The sequence below is a fragment of the Galendromus occidentalis genome, unplaced genomic scaffold (genome assembly GCF_000255335.2).
Source record: "Galendromus occidentalis unplaced genomic scaffold, Mocc_1.1 scf7180000077431, whole genome shotgun sequence".
In the NCBI taxonomy this organism is placed as follows: Eukaryota; Metazoa; Arthropoda; class Arachnida; order Mesostigmata; family Phytoseiidae; genus Galendromus; species Galendromus occidentalis.
In genome coordinates, this window is record NW_003805419.1 from 349,441 (window position 1) to 362,426 (window position 12,986).

General features: G+C 51.7%; 1 protein-coding gene across 1 annotated transcript; it reads left to right on the forward strand.

Moving 5' to 3' along the window:
- The first annotated feature begins 5,937 nt into the window (after window positions 1–5,937).
- LOC100906264 (uncharacterized) lies at window positions 5,938–12,022 on the forward strand. The gene is made up of 6 exons (XM_003742754.1): window positions 5,938–5,980; window positions 6,460–6,625; window positions 8,007–8,107; window positions 8,226–8,362; window positions 10,733–10,834; window positions 10,927–12,022. The coding sequence occupies exons 2-6, from the start codon at window positions 6,501–6,503 to the stop codon at window positions 10,984–10,986; spliced, it is 525 nt and encodes a 174-aa protein (XP_003742802.1). The 5' UTR covers window positions 5,938–5,980; window positions 6,460–6,500; the 3' UTR covers window positions 10,987–12,022.
- The last annotated feature ends 964 nt before the right edge of the window (window positions 12,023–12,986 follow it).

Here is a 12,986-nt window from a genome sequence, read left to right on the forward strand (position 1 = left end):
TTGCCACAGATAATCTGCCGCCTTGCCTAGTCGCTCGCTCGCTCGTTCGTTCGCCCGCTCGAAGGCAAGCGCATTCAGAGAATCTCTCTTATAACCAGCAGACAGGAGAGGAAACAACGAGGGGTTGGAGTCCGAGCTTAATTATTTCGACGCTGCTGCCGAGGGAGGAGGAGAGAGTGGGCACTTCCGTGGAATGCTAGCGCTCCATCGTCTCCTACGTTTCCTCCAAGGAGGCAAATCTCTTGAATTTGGCAACCTCGAATCCCGCTTAGACGGCCTGCATGCCGCGCGCCCGGCTTATAATCAAAACTGAGAGCGAACGAATAAAGCGGAAGATCCCATATCCGGAATCCCGTCCGCCGTCTTGAAGTATCCTGCTTTGTTCTCGAAGTGCGCGGAACGAATTCGAGCCGTACTGTCTCCCTGGAGTGTCTAACCCCTTTTTGCTGCACTGCCTCGCACTCATTAGGGTTTGTTTTGCGGCGTCCTGGGCCGTGCGGGGGAACCGAGGCGACGGGGTGAGTCTCGTCGCGAAACGCTCTTCCAGGATCGCCCTCGCTCTGGAGGAACCTGTAATTTTAGCTCCTGAAAAAATTCTCGACTGGAGGAAGTGGTGCACTCTGCGCTGTCACACTCGCCTTCTTCCCGTTGGAATTACCTCTGAGTGAGTGGAGTAAGCCGTGATAAAGATTTAACACGTTTCTCGATCAAGGGGCCTCCTTGCGCATCGGGTCCCGCTCGGGTAAAACTGCCGCTGTATTGCAGCTTATGTGTATTCTGATGTCCAGGAACACCCCTACACAACGCTCAAAATCCTTTCCATGAAGACGTCTTTTGCTGCTACTGCTGTTCCTATCGTTGTTATTGTGCTCCGGGGACCGATTCCCATACTCCAAAGTCTGCCGTAAGAGTTTGCAGCCGGCCTCTCGTTCGAATGAGAATGGCGGATGGGGACGGGTGTTCTCCTACTGCTGAGACTATTCAATGGTTTCGCGCGACAAACCATGGAGACGAAGGAAAACAATGCGTCTTGTCGAGCCTCCGCTCGAAAACGAATTCGGGTATAAAGTATGGTGTTCCGCGGGAATCGAGCCAAGGGATCGACATGTAGAAAATCGCAGATAATCGTCCCCGGTCTCACCCCTTGCTTCGTTGAGAGCCTGACTCTAACGTTCTGCCTGTCCGTGAGAAGGTGTTACTCCTATGGACGCGTCCCCAGGAATGATTTCTCGAATAGCAGATTCGGGTCAGGAAGATCCGCCAACATTCCACATCGATTTTTCCTGACGGAAACCCTTACGGAAACCCTTACGGAAACCCTTACGGAAACCCTTACGGAAACCCTTACGGAAACCCTTACGGAAACCCTGACGGAAACTCCGATGGGAAGCCTCACGGAAATTCTGACGGGGACTCCAACGGGGACCCTTCCGGCAGCCCCTTCCCGAGATACAACCGCGCTCGGATGTCGCTCCTGCGCCGTGTCAAGAAGCGGAACTCTACACGGAGCGCTGGACGCGTGAGGCATCCGTTCCAATCGCGCAAGGCTCCGAGGATCGTTGAGCCGTTCATTCGATCTCTGGGCACAGACGGCGTCTCGTCGCCAAGATCCGCTCTCCATGTCAAACACATATTGTTTTTTCTGGAAGGTTTCCCTCTTACGTAAGTAGCACTATCTGGGCGAAAACTGCAGCTCGCCTATCACCTCCGTAAGCGACATAATAGACTAAAGAAAGCCGCTCGTTTGAAGAAGGATTGCATCCCCTTGAGTCTGAGCTCCGCCGGACAGGATCTCCAGGGGTCAATGCTTCAACATTCGATGTTCCGATTCGAAATGTTCAAGTATTTCAGGGTGAGGAGCGCCGCAGCTCCCCTATCGGGTGACCGGACGGGGAGGATCCGGGACCGGCGATTCCGGGTGCGGTCTCGCATACCTCGAGGGGCATGCTCGTCCATATTGCAGGGCTCCAGGTGTGGAGGACTCTCTGCAGTGCCATGAAGAATCCTCTCGGATGCCTCTCCCGGAAAGAACGTCAAACTGTGTCCGGTCATCCATGTGGCATGGTAGCAATCGAAGGAGACAAACCGTGTCGAGAATGATCGAGCATGTGGCCCGACACTTTCTGAGAATGCAAAAGAGCTCCTCCAGGATCACGGTACTCCAGGCGGAAGTCACAAGGAAATTCGACTCGATAGAGTGGCTTCGGTTTCCCGGAGTCGTCACGATTCAACGAGGCAGCGCCGAGTCACTCGCGTCACAATCGGTCCCATGTGTGAGCTTCACGACGCTCTCCGCGCGGCTGCTGCTGCGCCGACGAGGAGAACTCCTGGGTGATAATTTTATTCTGAGAGTAATGACCGTCGATTCTCACAGTCAGTCTCGAGTCGAAATACTTGAAGAGCTTCTAGCAGGCCGTGACGTTCGTGACGGTTCCGTCTGTGTCCTCCTTCCTTCCTTTCACTCGTTTTCGAAGGGTTAAGGTGACCATGATTGTGACGACTTCTAACTTTTCCGTTTCAGTCGGGCATTCTGGGGAATTCCTCTTTCCAGTGAATTCGGAAACCAAACTCGTTTTCCTCCCCTGCTCTTGTGATTAATAGCGCTGACTACAACGAAACCGATCGTTTCAAGGAACGAGTGATGGACCATAATTATCTCGTTCAGAAAAGAGCTCAGGAACCGAAGGAACCGGTGCTCGAATTCGATAACACGGGTCGTTACTGCTTCCGAGGGAAGAGCACACTGTGGATCACGGCCCGCCGCTCGAAGAGCAGTTTCTGGATCAGATTCTTTGAAATGGTAACATTCGTGTCGAGGATCTGTCTTCTGGGCTGGTCCGTCGCTTCTTGACTGATTCCCATCGGAGCAGGATTCGTAAAAATTCTTCGAAATGCCGAAAAAGGAATTGAGACCGGAAAAAGATAAAATTCAGAGAATGAACTCAAGATTCGGCACGCGCGTCTTCCCAACTTACGTCGCATCGTTCGAAGGGGCGGGCTCGGCCGATACTCAGTTCAACATCATCGTTTTGCTGAGGTCAAAGCATCGCACAGCTCATTGCTGCGGAGAGACCGTGATTTTTCCGGGGAGGTGTATCCAATCGTACACTTGGTCTCCCTGTCACCCAGGCTTATCCACCTGCAGCTCTTGGACCCAAGGAAAACTTCCAAACTGCCCGACGGTCAGAGACAACTATCGCTTGTCACTCCATAGGCAATCGGTCTGTGGTAGATAGGCCTTTCGGTACAGCAATTGACAGAATTTTTGTTCTGTGACGAATTCACAATGATTAGGCAAGCGGGCAAATAATCTTGGACCATTATCTGCGGCACGTTGAGAACGGAACTTACTTCGACGCTAGAATGTCGAATAGCAGCGACAGAAACGATTCGAACGAGTGAGGAGGCGAGCGGGCTAGTTTCCGAGAGCACGGACCACCGCTGTCAAGAGTGCGGACGGACGAGCGTTGAGGTGAAGTGAGAAAAAAAACAGCGAATGGCGGGGAAGGCGGCGGAGGCTCATTTGGTATTCCTCGTCGTCCCATTCCCGTGTCTGTCTTCGTTCCTCTCCGTTCCGCTGCGGCGGCGCGTCCCCGCTCCTGTTGTCCTGACGTTCATTCCGCCGAACCTTTTTCCTACCGCTGCGTTCCTTTGTTCTCCGGCCTTAGGGGCAACATACAGCGCTCCGGGAATGGCTGAAATGGACAAAAACTAAACGGACATCTGCACGGCTCAAATTATTTTCGTCAGAATTAGACGGGAGAATTTTTCCCCAGGAATCGATCCGCTCTTAGCACAGACTGAGGGCCTTTCTCCAAGTCACACTCGCATGCATGCCAGAATGAACTACTCCGACTCATCTTGATCTCACTCTGACTGAGTCTGTATCATTCCGTTGAGATTCTCTCAAGCAATGAAATCAGGAGAGAATATCCGAATGTCTCGTGAATCCGATGAGATCCTCCAATACATTAGGAGCTATAACAGTGTGCGATACGGCGGTTCCTGACAGAATATCATATCGGTCCGATGTCCCACCGAATACGCATGAATCTGAGTGAATATGTTTGCATCTAATCGATACATAGTTGAGCCGTTGAGCCAAGCTCGGTCTTCTCTTCACGCGGTCACGCTCTACAGATATCGAGCAACTCGTTTTGAGGCATTCGAATTCAGACGACATGCATCGCAGTCGAGATATCTGTCTTCTTTTGGTTGAGGTGACACCTCCACATTTCTCAGCAGAAAAAATATAATGAGAACAGTATCAGAGCCCCAGTGACGTTATAGCCAGAAACTAGGAATCGGATCCATATCGCTTACGTGGAAGCGGTATTTTATGGCGGTATTACGTCGACCGGATTTTTACGGGTCGGAATTCCGTTCACCCCGATTTTCGGTCTTCCTGTCTGTCGCTCTGCATGATGTCTCCTTTCTCATTAGTTCCGTGGCTTGCTGCATTCGGGCATTCTGCTAAAGGAACACAGGGAGCTATCAATCGTCCTCGCCGGAATATGCGTGAAGAGCCTCATACAGGATCGGATTTTGGGGAAACTTGACGGAGCCATAACGAATACAGGACGAATCGAAGGAAAAACCAGAACGGAATCTTGAGTGGTTCCTAATTCAGTCACCTGAATTTCTGGCACTCGAGAATGATTGATCGAGATCTGCCATCCGACGACCTCTGGGTGAATAATAAAAAAACGAATCGTTATCCGTGAAAATTAGAGAGCTCCGTGACTTCAATCTGGGGAATCGACTGTCCAGAAAACGTTGTCAGACGGACCTACCAACGAGAAAGAAACAAACTTATACTACGGAAAACTTGAGAAGTGAAACTTTTGACTGACTGAATGTGTGAGCGAGCGAGCTAGAAAGGGAACAAACCGACATTCTGCCGGTTGTCGAGCTCAAGCTGGAAGGAACATTCCGAGGAGCCGAAATGATGTTCGTTTGTTCTTTGTGCAAACTTCAACAAGTGTTAAGTGCTGAGAAACTCACATCTTGATGATTCATTCTCCCTTTTAGTCCTCTGGATGACTGGGGCACGGGCTAGATGGTCGGAATCCTGCTAACTGTCTGCGAGACTAGTTCTGACGACTTCTATGTATTTTTCGCTTATCCTCCCGGGACGCCATGAAGATGTCCCGAAATGCGCGCGCGCTCGGGCGCCCGACACTAGACACGCCATAGGATTCTAAGCTCTTGCCTCCAATGGACCGCAGTATTCAACGAGAGTCGAGAGGAGAAGAAAACATGGCACAAGCTTCAACGCATTCGATTCGAAGGAGGCATACCCAGAGCAGCGAGTTTTCAGCTGATCACCAGATCATGAGTCGTGATTAGCTGGAAGCAATTCCCTCCGAATATTTTGATATCGGGGCGCCAGCGTGACGTCAGCGATGAGGCACTCCGGTCAAGCCTTTATACACCCTTTAATTTCCCAGAAAGGTTTGTAGGCCAAGAGAAAAAAGCGCAGAGGCGGCAGCTGAGATGGTTTCGCGTTCGATGGCAGCTGCTGCTGCTTGAGGTAAGGGAGGGGGCTCTGGATTTCCCCTCCATTTGAGCTTTCGAAACAATCAAAGGGATAGACAGGTAATTGTTGAACTGAGCGTGTTCTATGCGGCGACGGCCGGGTCGCCGCCCGTAATGATGGAATCGATGGCGGCGGCGGCAGCGGGTCTGCCCCCATCCTTCTGTTTCATGGATCTGTGGAGCCTCTCCGGAATTTTTGGCTTGTTGGGACTTTCTGTGGCTGTCGCTTGTAGGTCACCGGACTTCTTCTTCATCTTCGGCGCCCTGCTCCGGAATTCGGTTAAAATCCTCTTGCTGCCGCCGCTGCTGCTGCCGTAGCTGCTAACGGTGCCCTTTCTCGTGGACGTTCTTCTCTCAATCGTCTTTCCTACAAATGGACGTCAACGAGGATTTAAAAAGATCGACCGAGTGGCCTGAGGCTTGAACTCGACTTTGTTGTGAGGTGCGTGCTGTTCCGTCAGTCAATTCCTTTTTCTGCTCTTCTGACTCACACTCCGAATCAGCTGTTACTGTTGCGCAGCGGCCTTTGGCGCTGAGACCGTGCTCGGCGCCGGCCGGTGTATAACCTGGAAACACTGCAAAATCAAGTCTCCGAATACAATGCGCGATTCGACTTTCCTTCCCGGATATCGGGAATTGGTTCTTTTTCTAGTGTTTTTTTTTGTTGTTCAATTCTTCTCCGACCCGGAGCTTGTTTCGCTGCTCCCTCCTCGCTGCTCTCGCTGGCCCAGGAAGAGATTGCACGTACACTCGATCTCATTCCTCTGGAGCATCCTCGGTTCTCGCTCTTCTAAGGGGATATGCAGACAGAGCGAAGTCCCGGCCCTAGGGGCCCGTTCTGGTGCGAATGGGAGGTGTCCATGAGTGCGAGTAAAACTCGAGTTCATTGCTTCGGAGTTAAAGTCTTCTCCTTCCTTGCAGAATACTCTCAGTGCAGCTCCAATCAATCTTCACCAATCAAAATGCGTCCGACATACCACGCGGTCATGGCTCTGGGCTTGCTGATGCACACCGTTCTGGCGGGACCGATTATTGAGTCGAAAGAGGACAAAAGTATCGTCACCGGAAGGGCGTCTATGCTCGGGAGGTGAGTTGGAATGGCTAGGAAACTTTTTCGATTTTCCCCCGAACTGGATCTCATTTTACTTAAAAGTCCGAATTATTCACGGAACCATCTTCGGTGCATCCTTAGGATGGGCGGAATAAGACACCAGCGCACCAGAGCGTTGAATCGTCCAGGGGTGGCAGGTTTTTATTGTTCTCCTAGACAATTACCCACGCAGAAATCAAGGGGGAAGCTCTGAAGATTGGCGTGTTATTATTTGACGATGAAAGTCTTCTTCCTGATCGTTACACGATCCAGTTCATCCGAAAGCGAGGGGAATTTTTTTTCCCTGGAAAATGCTCAGGGCAGTGGCTTCGAGTTTTCTGATCGGCGGCGGCCCTTCAACAACAAATGGGAAGAATTCGCATTGCGATGCGCTGAACCAGGCCACGCGCGTATGTGTTTTTGGGTGGAAATAGAGTAGAGTATTATTCATCCGGTGTCAAAGTGTCATTGGCCCACAGGGTTCACAGTTTTGCGCCGGTGTCGTAATCTTCTTTCGGGAGAAAAATTTTGAACCGGTATTTGACGTCGTACTGCCGGAGTCTGGGTCGCGAGATGATCTTGTCGCTCAATAACGACGAATGGATATTGGATCAATCTTCTTCTTCTCTCGTCTCGTGTTTATCAATGTATAATCTCACGCTGCTTCCACCAGAAGTCATCGGGCTACCGAGGTCTATACAACCCGCTGTCTTCTGCCCGCTTTCTCGTGAAGCAGTTTGTCAGTCAGTCACTCAGTCAGTCCAGCATTCAAAATCACGATCGACACACTATCATCCGCGTCGCTTCTCCGAGATGATTCTCGAGATTAAGGACCTCTTGGGCGATGCAGCGGAATCGGTGCCGGCTCGACCGCTCAATATTGAGCAGCGAAAAGTCAAACATCCCAAGGAACCGTTATTGGCTGCTGCTGGTGCGCTGCACCGAGCTGTCGCCGCCGCTAGAGCCGAAGAAATAGCGGTGGTTGCATCGGCGACTCTACTCTCTCGTGCGTCAATGAGTCGCCGATTAAGTTCAACGACTGGCGGCCACGATGAGTTTCGGAGGAATGCAGAACGCCATCAGAGAATTTCGTCGCACTTCATCCAAACAGGCATTTTCTCGCGTTCTCTCCCGCGTGCCGACGCCACGAGCGGGAGATCCGTCTCCTCCCGGAGCTGATTGCATTTATTGAATAATGATCGACACGTCCGAGAAGGGCCGCCGGCGTTTCCGTCGACGGCGTCACGCGAATCTCTTCCAGCCCCTGACAGATGCTCAGTGTGGGAATGTTTCTGGGGAACGGTGAACTGATCACAGAGAGAGGTTGTTCGGCTCCGACAGGAAGTCTGGAATACTCATGCCATTTCCCGTATTTCAGATTCGAACCAATTGTGAACTCAGTCGTCGTGCCTTTCCTGGTCGCGACTGGAGTCGTTTCCCTAGTCAGAATGGTTCCCGGAGTGGTATCATCTCTGCCAGGTGAGCCTTAGAATCAATCTCCTCCGCTCGTTTCGAGCTCACTCAAGGGTCCTGGGGTAACTTATTAGCATTCCGACGCACCCGGAATCTCTGAATTAGGAATTCTTATCGCCAACAGGCATGTTCGGATTCGCAAAACGTACCGGTTACGAGGGCGGCGACACGTACCCGAAAGAATTCTACGACATCATGACAATGCTCGACAACGCCTCCGTCAAATACGGTCAGCACGTGACGGACCCCAACGCAATCCAGGTAATTCGTGATAGGAATTCATCCGTGTGTTTTTTCTCACGCTCTCAGATATCTACCTTGTCCATCCGAGAAGTTTACGAGCGAAGTCTTATCTTCGCGATTCCGTTGGAGCGCTTCATGCGTTTGTTGTTCCTACGTTTCTCGAGCAATGAATGTTGTTGGGCTCCTGTCCGGGAAAGCTCCGACGACGAGACTGGAACTCTGAGCCGGCGCTCATAGATAAAGCAAAAAAAGCGGCAGGCTCAGTCTATCGAGCGATTTCGTATCAAATGCGAATTTAGGCATTTAGAAATGCATCGAGTTCTGCAGGGGTCACTTCGCTGAGCCCTCTCAGATACATTCAGTCACGACGCAGGAACCGGTCGAAGAAATCGTCCAAATTGGTTATTCTCTCTTCTTCATCTCCGACTTCTCCGTTTCTTCTTCTTTTTTTTGGTTGAATGTACGGAGAAGGCGACTTTGCCCTCGTGACCTAAATTTCTTCTCACTGCCGCGGCTACGACGGCCTGTGCCGCCGCCGCTTCTGACGCTGCTAGCTAGAGTTAGCGTCATCACGGTTACGCAACCGCCAGAGAAATTCGATGCGAGATGACACCGCTCACTTTATCATGAAATCCCCATTACGATGGGAGTGCCGGTAACTGAGTCAGTCAGTCAGTAACACAGCGCGAAGCGGGCTCGCCGGCGGTGAGCCGCCGAATCGGTCGCTGCTCACTCACTCAGACGCACGGACGAACGGACGATCAGTTGATCTTGACTCGGGACATTCTCTGGACTTTCCCGTTTCTCTGGTGTCCCATCATGCAATTCATCACTTTTCCTCCCGTACCCGGCAATATTGAAACGGGACCGGAGCGATCGGTCGATGAGCCGCGAATGAGCCAAAACCACTATAGCCGAATGAATCCTTAAAGCGACTCGATATTGACGTGCGTATGCGCATCGACCGACAATCCGTCGAATTGTTGACCCCAGTCAGGGGCCATTGTGAGAAAGATGCGTTCTGTCCAGGTTCTGTCCAGGTGCCCCAACGTCGGCAGAACGCTCCGCGTATCTGGGATTCTGCCGGAGAGAATTTCCGCCGAAGTGTCTTACCACGAGTCTCTTCGTTCGCACAGCCGGCATGCAGTGCGGCTCTCTAGCTGGCCGGCCGGCTGGCTGACCGGACGTCTTGCTAACACGGCATTTGCGGCCGATTTGCCAGCTCGCCAAACACTCACACGATTCGAGCTGTTAGCTGAACATCACGACATGGGCCCGTTATCATTAGATGCTAAGTTTAGTTGTGCGTCTCGTCGTATCCCGTAAATATGCCACTGTCCTAAATTCCATTGCGAGTCAGTCGGTTAGCCTGTTGCGCCTGCCGCTGCCTAGCCGAATCGTCAGAACGAAATCGACTGTGGTGAAAACACACTTTCACACGGAAACTTCTCTTTAGTTCTCCGGATCGTAGTCCATCGCTGTCTCGGGAAGAAAGCATTCGACCGACTACAGAAACACTTTAGGTCACTGTGTTGGGAGTCCCAGACGAGCCACCGGTCGGCCACCGTTAGCACCTCAGCTATTATCAATCATGCATGGAGTTACCGAGGAGCTATCGGTCCGTTTCTGCTTCGACCGTCCGTGCGTGGCTGCAGCCATCGTTCTGGGTTTCGATAAAGCGTCAGAAACGTTGGAGAAAACGCCGCCGTTCGAACTTCCGCCTAACTCGCGATGACGACCGTTCCGAAGAGTTATGTTTTTAGCATGTCATATCCGCGCCATGCGTTCTTCCGAAAAGCCCGCACTCACGTGTGTCCATTCTGGAAACGGTTGACCAGAACGGCAGACCGGCCGGCAAGTTGGCTGGGATTCCAATTCATTCCGACACGCGTAGCGCTGAATCGACGCCGGCTCGGGGAAAGCTTTTGTTCTACGCATCATTTGGACATTTCCCAGAAGAACAATATGAAGTAGGTCTCTTCTCTCTGTTCGGCCGCTCAATACGCTCTCGCTGTAGATTGATGGAACCAGTGACTGCCTGCTGTCGACTTCAGGAGTCTGTGTTACAGTCGTTAAAAATTTCTGCGAATGTCATATCCTCCTCGCGCGGCTCGACGGCGGATTTTCCCTCCCTGTATGCGCCGTCCAGGAAAAACTGCGAGAATCATGGTCACCGATTGATTGAGTGACTGATTGGTTGACTGACTGAGTTGATGCTCCAAAGATGTCCCTCGGGCACTTGGCCCGCTGAGACGCGCCGTACCGTTCCATATTGGTTGATGCATCTCGGTAGCCTTCCAGAATTGAAAAAAAAATAGCACCGCAATTCTGTTCTCTCTTCTCGGATCGATCACGACTTGCAATCACGGGTTTTTCCAATCATTCCAGCGTCAGCCGGTCGCCTCCGCTAGCCAACAGTACCAATACCAGTACCAGCAGTACCTCCAACAGGCCGCCCAAGCCCAGGCCGCTCAACAGCAAGCAGCTCAGGTCAGAGTCGCAGATTCTCCCGACATCGGCAGCGTGTCGTTGTCTGTGACATCGCGAGAAAATTGCTTCGTTCTCAATCGTAATGATTTCAGGTCGCCCAATCCCAGAGCGGTCAGAAGACGCAGGCCACCGCGAGACAACATCAGGGTTGAGCGTTTCGTCGATTGCCGTGATCATCACCTCATGTTCAGCTTCAATGAAATTTCGGAGTCTGAATGCCTCAAGCTGTCTGTCGAAAATTCGTTCTCCCATTTCTGAAACCCGCGCGCGTTGTAGACTGCGGCTTCATCGGCGGCCTCCCAGAGCCAACTGATTCGGACATGCTACGAGCCAGCCAACAAGAGCAGAGGAGGGGGACAGAAAAAGATTTCATTGAGCCCCGGAAACGATGGCCTTACCCTAGTAAAGAATTGTACTGTCCGGGCGCGAACTTTTCGCGGCTCGACTCATTTCCTCGTGTAGATACCTCAACAAATTGCCCCGCACCCTCCGATGTTGTCCGATGTCAAGTCGCTCCGCTTGTGTATATACTTGTACTCTCATCTGGATGGGGAAGAAAAAAGCCTCGAATAAGTCACGTCGAGCTTCGGATTCTTAGCTCGCAGCTGCTGTCCTTCCATCTGAATTGCGCACCTATTTATTTTTCACGGAACACTATCTACGGTGATTCCCTCTAGTCTTACACCTCAACCACTTCTGCTTCCGTAGTCGAGCGTGGGATTTTTTTCTGATCCGATCCCGTTCGATCAAAACGCCCCACGACCTCGACTGAACAACTCATCTAGCTAGAGGCATTTGATAAAAATTCATCCTATCTTCCCTTTCTTCTCATTCAAATGCCGGTCGGCGACACGTCTTCCTCGCCGGAGACAACCCACCTAAGCTATTGCTCAAGCTAACAAAATAGAAAAAAAATCTCGATGAACATCTCTGATGTTCAGAGTTCCGAAGCTTTCGCTTCTATCATCAATGGATCCTGAAGCTGAGCATCACCTTAACTTATTGCCTATTGCATGATACATGAAAACTCTTCGACGCAGGAGCCACAAGTATTCGACGAGATGAAGGGCGTCCCGATATCACATAATATTCATAATATTTCATGCTTTCCATGATCACATCTATACATGGCAGACCTAGAATCATGTAGAACTCGCACACATTATCAAGTAAATCAATAAATGATGTGTCTCAATTTCTTCTTTTTTCTCTAGTCTCGACACAACCTTTTCCCGACGCAGCTCGACGAGCCCGAGCTGAGTCCCCGCTGTTCAGTCCCGCTGAACTAAGCATTCACCAACAGAGACGTGCTGAGTCTCGGGACTACTCCTCCAAATGGGATCAAGAGGATATTCACAAGTTCTCAACAGTGAGGAGACGTCGTCGGATGGTTTCATCGGCTTCACAAGCCGCAATAATAGCACCACCTCAACTGCCCCATGTTGATCCCTCGCTACCCCGGACAAGCCAACCGTTGCCTGGTTTTTACCCCTACTCCCTTCGTGCGGTCCTGCCTCGCCCGCCCGCTGCTTTCGTTCTTCCCCTTCTTCGCTCGCAGCGAGTTCCTAATGGAAACAAGTGCAAGATGTTCCTTCGTTGTCGCTCCATTAGTTCCGCCTCTGTCTTCCCTGCCCACAGCTTTTCCCGAAGGAAAAAGCAGGACAGCGGCGAAATTAATGGTTGTAATTAGGTTTCTTGGTGGGCTAGCCATCCGGCCTCGGGCGAGCGTATCCTTGGACTCCTAGTACGCGCACAACCTCCGTTCGAAATCGTGTAGGCGGCGGCGGCGGCAGCGGCCTTCTCCACCTGAGATCCGGGAAGTCCTCCGGCGACAAGTGATCTCCTCACCGGAGTCCGCTTCGCGGGGGAGAATCTGCTCGCAAGCCATAAATCGTGATATCTCGACTCACATCTGCCAAAAAGGGAAAGGCCCCGCGGTCGGAAGACAGGGACCGGGCAGGATTTGTAGGCACGGAATCGACGTGACCGTCTCCTGTTTCCTCTCTCCAGCCGTTTCATGAGAATTCTTGCTGGGAGCGGATAAGGATAGCTTCCCGTTCCAGGTTCAAGGCCTTCGGGACGGCCTGCGCTGGTCGGACTGTGAAAATATAATCGATTGTTCTGCAGCGTGTGCCGGGCCAAATTATTCCGC